We start from the raw sequence: 13,719 nt of genomic DNA on the forward strand, positions 1-13,719 counted from the left end.
TTATTCCATATACCAATGTGTTGGTATAGTATCAGCATGACTGTTTGGTTAAGATAAATGTGATGGTTAATTTTACATGTTAATTTGGCTGGGCCACAGTGTCCAGATATTTGGTTAAACATTATTCTGGATGTTTCTGTGAGGGTGTTTTTGGATGAGACAAACTTTTAAATCAGTGGACTTGGAATATATCAGATTGCACTCCATAATGTGGGTAGGTACACCCAATCAGATGAACACCAGATTAGAACAAAACACTGGGCATCCCGGAGCCAGAAGGAATTCTGTGGCAGACGGCCTCTGGACTTAAGCTACAGCAGTGGCTCTTCTCTGGTTCTCCAGCCTGAAGCCCACCCTACAGAATTTGGACTTCCCATTTATATCTTACTGATTCCTTTTCTCTGGAGAACTCTAACTAATACAATAAACAATCCCAAACACCCTCAGCTCTCAACCACTGTGGGGTTCCTACACTATCAACTCATATTTAAAGAAGACCTGTCATATTGCTAAGGTAGTCAGCTGTGCAATTTAATAATCTCCAGCAGCTAAAAGTACAGGCTTTAGAGCCAGAAGTATGTGGGGCCAAGCCCCAGCTCCCCAACTGATGGGCTGTTTGCCTTTTGGTGGAAAATCACCATAGGGGCCTGGAAGGAGTGGGAGGCCTCCACTCCACAAGTGGGGTGAGCCCAATATCTTCTCATCTAAGGGGAAGCAAATGGCATGGGTCTAAGTACCATACTTGTTTGCTGCTGGGTTTGGTGAGGGATACACTGTGATAATTGATTAAGTTCAGGTTCAGAACTTAGCATGGTATCTGACACCAAATAGGAGTTCAAACCAAGATGGCGGCTATTGTGAATAAGATCATCACTGACTGTCAAAGAATCAAACTTCTCCTTACCCCCAAAACATACTGACTGAATTTATTTCCCTCTAACACAGCAGTGCCATCAAAATAAAAGAGATGAGCCCATTAATAACAGGACCTGGCCAATCATGAGCTGCTACAAATCTCTGTATTTGCTATATGAAGACATCCAATTTTACAAAATGAATAACCTGAGGGTTTTTTTTTTGTTTTTTTGTTTTGTTTTGTTTTGTTTTGTTGTTTTGTTGTGTTTTTTTTGTTTTTTGTTTTGTTTTGTTTTGCAAAAGAACACATGGCTTTTAGAGGTTTTCAAGTTATCAAGATAATACTGAGTGACATACACTCTTGACAGGCCTCTCTGTGGAACACCTGTCACCTGCTTCATTCAACACATATAGCTCCACCCTGTCTCAAACCAGTGTAAATGCCTGCAGAGGAGGAAATCAAGGGACTTCCCTGACCTTCAGATTTCTCCAGGTCTCCTCCCGGGAAGAACTTCAGCAGCAAAGTGTTCACTCCAGGCCCCTATTTTCCTGAAAAAAAGAATCTCGCTGTCTCTGCACCTGCCTAAGCCCTGCATTTACAGACTGGAGGAGAAATCAAAATCCCAGCATAGCTAGCTTCCCTCTGAAATGGGCTGAGAGGCTCACATTTGCTCACATCAAGACTATTAGACTTGGAATCCGGAAGACCTAGCTTTGCCACCACCACCAGTTGTGTGACCCCAGATAAGTCACCGAGCCTTCAGCAACCGCACTCACTTCCCTCACTTGCAAAATGATTATCACTTCCACCTCTAGCCTCATTTTGCAGTGGATTAAAATAAAACGTACAGGAGAACCAGGAGGCAGCCAGAGGCAACCGGGATCTCCCCTGCTGCTTCAACTTTTCTATGCAGCTCTGCTCTGCTTCCTGGTCTGCGTGAGACAACTTTTTCTAACATGCCCTGCACCAAAGTAGTTCATTGGAAACACTGTAATTAGCATTCCAGTTAAAATAGCACCATTGCAATGTTAATTACTACAGTGCAGATGTACCATTAGATATCATACATAATGTTGTCAAGCCTTTATTTTTAAATTAAAGTGCAACAAACCATACCCTGGTTACACAGCTTTTTTTGATTAATACAAATTAATGTTATTTCAGTGTCTAGGGAAAAGGGTGGGGACGAGGGAGTGTTGCATCTATCTGGAACAACGCATAGGCAAATGGGAGAGTTTCCTATGGATTCCCCATGACTTCCCTCCTCCACTCTGGTCTCTACATGGTGGAGAGTGTGAGCTCTATGAGGGCAGGAACTGTACCTGGTTTCGCTCCCCATGCCAGCCTCAGCTCCTAGCACACAGTTAGAGGCATTGATTATTTTCTGAATAACTAACAAGAGGAATGAGTGAATGAATGAAGATAAAGCAGTGTAAGCAGAAGGAGTAGGGGAGAAGAGTGGAGGAACTGGAAGGTACCGTGGCTTATTTACTCCTGATTACCCCCGTTTTGTGTTTGCTTTGTGGCCTTTAAAATGATCCGGGGGGGCCACCTGGGTGGCTCAGTCGGTCGAGTGTCCAACTTCAGCTCAGGTCATGATCTCACAGCTCGTGAGTTCAAGCCCCGTGTCGGGCTCTGTGCTGACAGCTCAGAGCCTGGAGCCTGCTTCCGATTCTGTGTCTCCCTCTCTCTCTGCCCCTAACCCACTCGCATTCTGTCTCTGTCTCTCTCAAAAATAAATAAACATTAAAAAACAATTTTTTTAATGATCCTGGATGCTTCCTCGCCCCCTGGAGCGTTAAAATCCAAAATGAGGGGCAAGTGAAGCATCACAGAGCAGAAGTCAGTGGAAGTCCTTCAGTGTGATGTTTTGCAAGCAAAGCTGTATTCCACCAGGCCCTGGGAAGTGGGGAAGATCAGCAGGGGTCCCTCCACATCCGAGAGGTGCCCATGCATCAGTCAAAAGGGAGGGAAGGAAGAGAATGAAAATGTTGGGCTGTTACAGGTATTATTTATTTCATTCTCAGAGCTCAGGAGGGAATTCTTCCCCAATTACTTTTTACTGTGGTCAAATACACGTATAAAATTACCATAGTAACCATTCTTCTGTATACATTTCAGTGGCATTCAGTACATTCACTTTGTCGTGCAACCGTCACCACCACCTAATCTCCAGAACTCTTTGCATCTTGCAAAACTGACTCTGCCCATGAAGCACTAACTCCCTGTTCCTCTCCCCCCAGCCCCTGGCAGCCACCATTCTCCTTTCTGTCTCTACGATTCTGACTACTCTAGGTTCCTCATAGAAGTGGAATCGACTTACATTTAAAGTAATTACTGATAAGGAAGGATTTACTTCTGTCGTTTTGATGTTTGTTTTCTGTATGCATTATAGTTTTCTATCTCCCGTTTTTATAGGGGAGATTTTCTTATCTCTACATTACATTTCGGGAAACTGAGGCTTCAGGAAATTAACTGATCCTCCCAAGGTCACCAAGAGGCAGTCTGGGAATCTTTTGACTTGATTCTTGAATCAAGAGTCCTTGATTCTTCCACCTGCTATGTGCCAATGTTTTCTAAGTCCTGGGACAATGCAGACAGGCATGCAGCATGGTCCCTGCCTTATTTCAATGTGCAACAGTTTACTTAGGAACATGAGACAGACACAGATGGAAATATTTCTAGAAGTGCAGGAAGGCCCTAGATACTTGCCTGCTGGGACAGAGCATATAGCCTCTAAGAATTCAGAGCAGTTCCTCTTACTCTGCCTCACATACATAGGTGCCCAGGGGTGTTACCGGTTGAATCTCATGCTTCTGTTCTCCGTATCATTTGAAGAGAATTCTAGGGATCCAGCTCTGCTCTGTGGGATCTACTCTCCATAGTAGATGGCTTTGGCAATGGATAGTAAGCACTGTAATCGTGTGTACACCATTTGACCCAGAATTTGCCAAGTGAAATGTCCCTAGATTAGTAAAAATATTTATCCACAAGGAGGTTCATTGCAAATCTATTTTTGCAATCGTGAAAAAGTGAAAAGACTATAAGATTCAACAATAAGTTATGTATTTTTTGCAGTGGAGTATTATGCAACCAATTCAAAGTGATAATACAGAACAACAGGTTCATAACCTGGAAATATTCATGTTTGTGAAAATTATATATACTTATATAATATATATAATAACATGTGATATGTATATATTGTTAAGTAATACATAATATGTTTGTATATATAATATGTATATAATTATTTGTGCATGTAAAATATATGCAATAATTATATATAATATTTATTTACATATTAAATATGACATTTGTCTATTATGGTATAGCATATCATATATTAATATGCAATTACTATAATTAATATAATATAGTAATATCAATACTGTAATCAATATAATTAATATATACACTAAATATTATAGTATATTATTTATATATTAATACAATTATAATTGATATATGAATGTAATAAATATATATTAAATATATATTATACTATAGTGTTAATATCTTGATGTTATACTTACATATTATAATAATAATATGTATTTATGTACACAAACTCATATATACATGTGTATGAAAAATCACTTATCTGAATATACAGACACAGCCATAAACTGATCCTGTTAAAATATGGGTATATATAGTTATAAGTATGAAGGATATATATACCAAAATATGAGTGGAAATATATAAGTATGAAGAATATATATACCAAAATATGAGGTAATTGTGGAATTCTACTGAATTTATTTCCTTGAGCCATTCTATATCTTTCTAACTATACAAAATATCTGTATATTATCTTAATTTTAGAAAAAGTAAATTTTACTTAACGATGAATGCAGAGTCAAACACAAACCTATCTAACCATTTTACTGCAAAAAAAATCACGAACTGGGACATGAAAAAAAGACAAGTTCTTATGATCTCGTATCGACTACATATACATTTATTTTTGACAGGGGTTATTTGGTTACAAAGAATGGAGAACTTGAGAAAAAATAAATTTATTGGTGAGATGTAAAATATCTGAGAAAATGCAGCTCAGGCCTCATGAAGGAACCGCAAACAAGGAGGGGAAAAGGTTTCTGAAGGTCAAGTAGTTGTTCTGTCTCGGTGCATGGTTTCCTCTGTTGCTGTTGGTACATCTGTTTCTCTCTCTTTTCTCTCTGTCTGACCTTCAGATACCTAGCAGGCTGAGTCTCTGGCCCCCATGTGACTTTCCAGTTCAGGTACTCCATACTGCCAGGCACTCAACAGAGTTTCTGTTAATAGTTCCAGATTCAGGACAGGGAAGATCATTGCTTTAGTGTGTATTAGTTAGCTTTTGATACATAACAAACTACCTCCAAAACTTAGGCACTTAGAAAACACCTGTTAATTAGGTTCCAAGTCTGTGGGTCTGTGGGAAGTTCTTCTGGTCTGGGCCAGGCTAAGCTGACCTTGGCTGGAGCAGTCAGCTGACAGGTCAGCCATGGAATGGCCAGTCTAAGATGGCTTCTCCTAGGATGACTCTCTTCAGTGTCATGTCACCCTCCAGCAGGCTAGCCCAGGCCTGTTTATGTGGTGGTCTCAACGTTCCAAGAAGGAGTGAGAAAATATGCAAGAACCCCAAAGGCCTCTTCTCGGAGCACACGTTATATCCACTGTTGGCCAAAGCAAGTGACAAGGCCAGCCCAGAGTTAAGAGGTGGAGAAGTAGACCCCTATCTCGATGGGAGCAGCTACAGAGTCATACTGTAAAGAGTGCAGTTACAGGGAGGGGAAAATTCTGCTCATTTTTGCAATCTGCCTTTTCATCTTCCAGCTTCCAATGCTGACATGAGCTCCATCTTGTACCTTCAGCATATTTACATCTTTCCACATAGCCCCAGGGGTTGGTGTAGCAGGGAGAGAGAGAGACTGGAGACGTGTGCATATATTTTTCACTGTTTCACCCTGGAAGTGATGTTCGTCATGTCTCCTCACAATCCATGGCCAACACCAGTCACATGAGCTCCACCATACAGCAAAATAGCAGAATAATGAGTCAATGGAGTATTTAGTTGACATTACTACACAGTGAGCAATCTACAAACCCATCTGATTATTCACAAGGCTAATGTCAGAAAGGTTGAGGGGCAGGTAAGTATGGTTCTGTAGAGAAAATATATGAAAATTGTGACTAGTGAAGGTATCAGACATTACATGAAGCCCTTAAGGAATCCCTAGGGCAGAAAGCTAGGCCCAAAGGAGTCAGAGTAAGCAGGAAGAAAATCCAATTATCTCAGCCTCTGAGGGCCCAGAAGCGCTCCATTCAGACCCATTCAAAGTCTCCTTTAAGCTTCATTCTGCTCCGAGAGCTATGTCGACGCAGGGCACTAAGGCAGTAGAGTCACAGGTGGGAATCAAGGTTATCGGATCAAGTATTGAGAGGTGCTAAGTTAAGAAAATGAAGCTGAATATCAAATTCAAGGAGGGAAAAGGGAAAAAGAACACAAAGCAGTAAGGTGAGCAGCTGGAGAGGCTGAAGCAAGACAGAATCAGAAGTGAAGAAGGGAAATAGGGAGCTTATATTAACTTCTTTAGCTTAGCACTGGGTTCCCAAGCTCTGAGAAGGCATCAGCACTCACATTCTGTGCAGCGTCTGGTGGCAGGGGCAGGAGAGGGACCTAACAGACACACTGGGCAGCACACTGGAGACTTCAGACCATAGCCTTCAGCCTCCCACTAGGGTTGCTCCTTTTTACCCATTGTGATATCCTTGTCTCTCATTTGGCCTTTGTGGCATCTCTAGCTTTCTCCAGTGTGTCACACCTGAGATCTTACCTTTCACAGTATCTCTACATTCCAAATATTTATGGTAAGAGTGGCAAGTTATTTTTGGAAGTTTTAATTTTAATTCCAGCATAGTGAACATACAGCGTAATACTAGTTTCAGGTGCACAAGATAGGGATTCAACAATTCCATGTATCACTTGGTGCTCCTCATGACACACACACTCCTTAATCCCCATCACCCGTTTCACCCATCCCCCACCCCCTCTCGTAATCATCTGTTTGTTCTCTATAGTTAAGAGTCTGTTTCTCGGTTTCTCTCTCTCTCTCTCTCTCCCTCTCTCTCTCTCTCTCCCTCCTTCCTTTGCTCGTTTGTTTTGTTTCTTAAATTCCACATTTGGGTGAAGTCATACGGTATTTGTCTTTCTCTGACTGACTTATATTGCTTTGCATCATAGTCTCTGGCTCCGTCCACGTTGTTGCAGATGGCAAGATTTCTTTTTTTTTTTTATGGCTGAGTTATATTCTGTTGTACATTTGTACCACATCTTCTTTGGTACATTCATCTATCAATGGATACTTGGGCTGCTTCCATAGTTTGACTATTGTAAATAATGCTGCTGTAAACATAGGGGTGCATGTATCCCTTTGAATTAGTGTTTTGGTATTCTTTGGGTAAATACCCAGTAGTGTGATTGCTGGATCGTAGGGTAGCTGTATTTTTAACTTTTTGAGGAACTTCCAAACTGTTTTTCATAGTGGCTGCACCAGTGTGCATTCCCTCCAGCAGTGCAAGAGGGTTCCTCTTTCTCCACATCCTCGCCAACCCCTGTCGTTAAGAGCAACAAGTTATATTTTTTATGAGGTTCAGTGTCCTAAATATTAGTCACAGTTGCTGAGGTCTCCATTGAGTTCATACCTCAAATTTATAAATTATCATGTGATCATAGATGTGGTTTATACCTCACGGTAAGTAACATGTAAGGTAAGTAGGGCAGGAATGCTCCCCAGGAGACTGATGCTCCATTCTCCACATGTGGACTTAACCTAATGTGTTCCCATCCAGGGGAGGCAAAAGGCATGGTCTAAGGACCATGCTGGGTTTGTTGAGAAATGGGAAGAGAGCCTTGCTTGACCTGTTGCACATTGCCTTGCAGGTGAGCGGGACCATGTACAACACTGGAAGACATGTGTCCCTGCGCCTGGACAAGGAGCACTTGGTTAACATATCAGGAGGGCCCATGACATACAGCCACCGGCTGGAGGAGATCCGACTACACTTTGGGAGTGAGGACAGCCAAGGGTCGGAGCACCTCCTCAACGGACAAGCCTTCTCTGGGGAGGTATGTGGGGCTGTTGAAGTACTATAGCTGAGTGCCAATTAATAAGGTTTGGTGCCTATTTATATCCAAGGTGGGATAACAGATGGAAAGCTTTCATTTAAATCTGTGCAATGAGAAGGTCAGTGCCTCCTTTCTCCATCTGTCTTTTGCGAAGCCTATAAACGTGCTTCCAGTGTTTTCCAGGAAAGTCCACAATGAAACTGGGCATTTCATTCTGAGACATTGGTGCCCCTCTCATGCCTCATGCCCTACAGTATATCTGGAGCATCATTTTAACCCCAGACCCTCACCTTTCATGCACACTTTCCCTCACACCTATCTGGACCATCAGCTATGCTCCCATATGAGAGCATGGCTTCCATAATTCTCCCTTCTGGCAGACTGGGTCTTATTTGCACAAAACTATAATGTACCGTGAAACAAATGTCAGACAACTAAATAGTCTGCCTGACTTTCTACAGATTGGAAATGTCATTGTATGCCACCATTAATGGTGAGTATCACTGTGTTCCGCCATCAACCCAGAGAGAGTTCAGGCCACAGCAGTGAGCCAAACCAGGTTCAATTATAGGATGAAAGTTGTACTTTAAACACATGTCATCTGACATCTTGACAAGTGGGGTGTAGTTAATTTGTCCCATTTAATTTCTCTTACGCTTGAGGGTGGTTATCAGCTAGGGATCGGGGTGCTTATATGCTAAATATCCTGTAACTATGTTCTGTTTCAAAGTCCTCAGTAACCGATGTCAAGAAAGCTTTGAAATAGCAGAAGTAGGTGTCTCATTATCGACTTGGTCTTTTTAATTTTGTTTTCAGTCAACATCATTTCTAGAACTCTCTTTGTTTTTAATATAGCAAGACCATACACTGAGAAAGGGAACCCAACTTTAATGAGTCCAGTGGCCATATTTTAATGACTGTTCAAAGTGGGTCAACTGAGAATCTGCCTAGGCACTCTGCTAGATATCAGGGATACAAAGGTTTAAAAATTAAAAAAAAAAAAAAAAAAAAAGACAAAGCTCCTACCACAGAGGAGCTCAAAGGTTTGATTCATTCATGCAAATCATTATTCAAATCATTGAAACTATTAAAGTATAGTGCCCTTCTGTTCTGGAGGTGTAGAGGGACCCTGGCCAACTCACAACTCACCTGAAGGGGTCAGGAGAAGTCCCAGAGGAAGTGCCCTCTGAACTGGACTGAGAAGAGAGGCAGTGTAGGATCATTTATAAGAACATAAGCTTTGGAGTCAAAGAACCTGGGTTTGTACCTCCTGCTTTGATGCACGCTTACTGGGTGATCTTGAGATGGTTTCTTGATCCGTCTGAGGCCGAGTTTAGATAACTCTCAAGGTTATTTTGGAAAATTAAGTAGGATTCCAGATGTAAGGAACACTTGGAGCACTCAAGAGTGGATAACAACAAAGATAAAGCGGGAAATGCGGGACTACTAAGGGCACCAGGTGTGTCAGGGCCTTGCTTATTGGGGACGCGGCTGGTAGAGCTCACTTGTGATCGATTAGTAATGGCTGCAGGAGGACAGGGTTGAGCAGGAATGAGCCTCCTTCCTGGATCTGTAGGGAAAACATGCTAGGATCGATTAGGGGTGTCTGCCAAAGGCACCTTAATGGAAAAACTCCCTGGAGTTTTAGATTCTGAGCTAGAGTTTAGCAGGGAATGTGATGAAAGCAGGGCGAAAATCCACGAATTGAGAGTGACTAGAGACTGCCAGTCTGAATTACAGACTATTCTAAATTAGATAAATGCTTCCTTTTTAAATACATATTATTTTAATATTTATAACTATTTTATTGTTGGCTTCCTTGCTCATTTATTTGCTTTTATTTCTTTGCCTTTCTCCCTCACTGAACTGTTCTATTCTGATCCTTATCTAAAAATTAATGTATTAATGAATTTATGAAATGAATGAGTGAAAGTCTGTAGGTGGTTACTTGGCCAAAATCTATACGTTTTAGCATTCCTTAGAATTGCTCTTTTTCTTCAATGTGTAATAAGGGTGCTTTATAATTTGTATGGACACTACAATTTTGGAATAAATGAGTGTTTCCAGAATCCTTAAGGGAAATATATCACAATTTGATCTCTCAGAGTATTTGTTTTCCTAGAAATCCCAGACCACAGGTATCAGACACTCCAAGGAATCTGCATTTTTAATGCCCCAGGAGAGTCGATTATTAGGTTTGTGAAGCACTCTCTCAGTAGTACACTCAGTGAATAAAGCATCTAAACAGAGTTGCAAATCAGAATTAACTGGGGAACACTGTCAAAATATTTACATTCAAACCCTTCCCTAAGGCAATTGAATCAGAGTCTCTGGGAGTGGGGTCCAGGTATGAGCATTTGTAAAAAATTCCCCCAAGAGATTTTGGTTAGTGACCACTGTGCCAATTTTAGCTCAGGCTCTGCCTGAATTACCCCAGTTTTCTAAACAATGAGGACTTAATCAATAAAACCATACTGCACAAAAATTAAAAAGGGTACCCAGGTGTCATTGCAAATGGCAGAGCTGAGGTGCTTTCTAGGCTGGTGGGATTTGGGGGAACAGCTTCCCAAGCAGGACAGCCATACACAGCCATTACCCCAAAGCAAGCCAGAGTATTGGCCTCAGCATAAGTACTGTTACACCTTGTCCGAGGCAGACCACATCATCTGTGTTACAATTCATTCCAAGCCCCTCAGTATGAGTGGTCTCTAAACCGGTGTGGATTTAGGTGCAAGAAATCAGAACGTTGGAAGCATCAAAACGATGTCATGTGGCTAGGTATTGGCTTTTGAGATATTTAAAACAGTTTAGTGAACAAGAAAAGTCTGGCATCTTCTCTGTGATGTAAAGGAAAAAACTTAGGGTCCATGGATGAAAATCCTGGAAAGATGGAGTTCAGCTAAATAAATATGTGTTCTAACAATGAGAGCTATCCATCGATGGAATGAGTTTGCCTCTGAAAATAGTGAATTCCCATCACTGGAATTATTAAGCATGGAGTGGAATTTGAGGACTTCATTAAAGTGACTCATATCCCAATGAACAAGTAGACTACTAGCTGTCATGCATCGTCTAGTGCTGAAATTCCACACAATCTATGATTTCCTTATAGAAAAGGTCCTCCAGTCGGATTCCACTGAGTGTTAGCCCCAGTTAAAGTAATTATGTCCCATCCTGTAGGTTCATGTCTTACTTTTATTTTGTGCTATGTTCAAAGCTACCTTTGGTCTCTGTTTCTGGCTATCCTCTGAGAGGACCCAAGTAGACACTTCTCGCAACAGAGCATGTGTTTATTTTGTTGACAATGAATAATCACATTGCCATCTGTCCCATCTATCATTGCTGATCGTGATAAGTCAATTAATGCCAGGCATTTTCCTTGGCACAGCACAACAGTCGTTATCTGAAGAGCTGTAGATTAATTGCAGTCTTGTCTAGTGAGGTTATTGTAATTGATGGTAATCATTTGCTTTGTTTTATAAAGCTGTGTGGATGTACGACACAGTCAGCAACTGCATTTTTATAAAAATTATTCATGTCCTACATGGAGAACTCCTGGATGCCTTGTTGGGGGTTGGTGATAAATGAGCATATTCAGGGATTCAAATGTCTCAATTTTTTTTAAGAAGGGAAAATTAACCGTTTTTAATAAGTAAGACCCTTAGCTTGCTAATCATGTCTAAGTGGTTAGATTAATGTCCACTATAAAGTAGGGTATTTATGAAAAGAAACAAATACATTAACCAGGCAAAAGATAATATTTGAAAAGAACCCTGTCTATGGATCAAGTTCTAGTAGTGAGGCTAGACAAAAAGAATCTTTCTTATCGAGTGCAGATTGGAAATACTCATTTTAAAAATCTTCCTTAAGCTGTTCTTTCCAGAGAAGTAAGGGAGCATAGGGAGATTCCTACCAGCCACTTTACAGGATACCTGTACCAGATCCTCCCATTTATTTCATCCACTCTTCACCTGCCTCTACTGCCTCTGCTGTGTGCTGAGCTCCACAGCCCAGCTCCTGCCCAGAGAAGCAGACAGTCTATTGAGGGATACATATAGTTAAAATACAGGGTAACATGGGTTATATTTGAGGATTGTCCTGGCAGGGGATTATGAAATAGCCCTCTCAGGATTGTGTTAAGGAGAGGATGGATGGACACCTGTGTGGCCTGACATAGTTGCTGCTCCCGTGAAGGTGAGGCAGAAAAACATGGCAGCCGTTCCAGGCTCAGCCTCTTGAGTCACTGATTCGGCCCAAACACATCCGAGCAAGGGAAGCAGTCCACAGCTATTGCTATGGTAATGTATATAAGATTGTTTAATTAAAAGGGGGAATAAAAGTCATATGTTTGTTTGTTTGTTTCCCTACTCTGAACCAGAGTAGGGAAAGCAGTTATCTCCGTGCAAACAACTGAGAAATGCAGGCCCTGTCCCCTTAAAGGAATGGATTATTTACCTTCTTTAGAGACTGGCTTCACTAAAGACATACAAATTTGTAGTAATAAGCAACACCAAATTGTCCTGAAGTGTGCTAGAGTATGAAAAGTGCTGAGGAACACATAACTGAGAACCAGGGCCCCGTTAGTTATTGAACATGGCTCTGGGGGGAAGTACTCAGGCAATCTAATTAGCACTTTGCTGGGAGGCTGGGACCTCCTAGTAGAGATGTTCATTGGTACAAGTGGAGTTTTGAAGGGGAATGAGAACTAGGATGTTTAAGAATAACAGGTACATGGTAATACGTATGGAAGAGCTACTTGAGTGCCATGGTAAAGGTGTTTCCTCTGTCCTGAAGGCCAGCTTTATCTCACTCTGCCTCATTCCAGCACAGCCCTACCCCCCGCCAACTCCCACAGCATTCCAAGCCTCCTTCCCTTGACTGAGCCAGGAACGTGTTATTTCCTTTCTTGACTTCCAGAGAATCCTCTATATTTATTTACTTCAACAGTCCATAAACTGTAGCTCATGAACCAAATTCAGTGGTGTAGCTAAGAATGGTTTACATTTTTAAAGGATTGTTTTGTATGTTTGTTTGTTTGTTTGTTTGTTTTGAGAGAGAGGGAGGGAGGGAGGGAGGGAAGAGAAGCAGAGAGAGAGAGAATCCCAAGCAGGCTCAGTGCTATCAGCACACAGCCCAACACAGGGGTTGAACTCATGAACCATGAGATCATGATCTGAGCCGAAGTTGAACACTTAACCAACTGAGCCACCCAGGCGCCCCTGGACTGTTTTTTTTTGAAACAGAAGAAGAATATGTAACAGAGATCATGTGTGGCCTGCAAAAGCCAATATATTTACAAAATATCTGGTCTTTTACAGAAAAATGTTGCTGACCCCAACCTATTAAGTTGCCCATCACTGTAGATTTTATAACTGTTCACTCTCACTTGTCTTGGAACTGTAGTTCTTTGTTGATAGAGATTGTACCTGATCATCACTGTATTCCTAGCACCTTGGACATTGTCTAACACATGAGGGCAGATTCATTAAGTGTTTACTGAATGAAAGATAAATGATCTTGGTAAACTCCTTAAGGGCAGGGGATTTTTTTTGCTATTCATCTTGTATACCATACACCTAGCACAGTACCCAACATACAGTGGGTGCTTAATTGATGTTTGTGGAATGAGTCATTCAATCATTGAATCCATAACTCAGTCGACTATTGGCTCCTAGGAATTCAAAACTCATAGGCTTTTCCCCTGGAATTTTGGATGTGTTGTCTTGTTGACTATACCACAAATATAAAG

General features: G+C 41.3%; 1 protein-coding gene across 3 annotated transcripts in view; it reads left to right on the top strand.

Moving 5' to 3' along the window:
• Window positions 1–13,719, top strand: part of CA10 (carbonic anhydrase 10 (inactive)) — a 492,279-nt gene that overhangs the window by 381,642 nt on the left and 96,918 nt on the right. For all 3 annotated transcript variants that reach the window (XM_060646444.3, XM_060646443.3, XM_060646442.3), the window contains exon 5: window positions 7,785–7,970. In XM_060646444.3, coding sequence (XP_060502427.1) covers window positions 7,785–7,970 — 186 coding nt within the window. The remainder of the gene's footprint in view (window positions 1–7,784; window positions 7,971–13,719) is intronic.

Source organism: Panthera onca, chromosome E1 (genome assembly GCF_046562875.1).
Source record: "Panthera onca isolate mPanOnc1 chromosome E1, mPanOnc1 haplotype 2, whole genome shotgun sequence".
NCBI lineage: Eukaryota > Metazoa > Chordata > Mammalia > Carnivora > Felidae > Panthera > Panthera onca.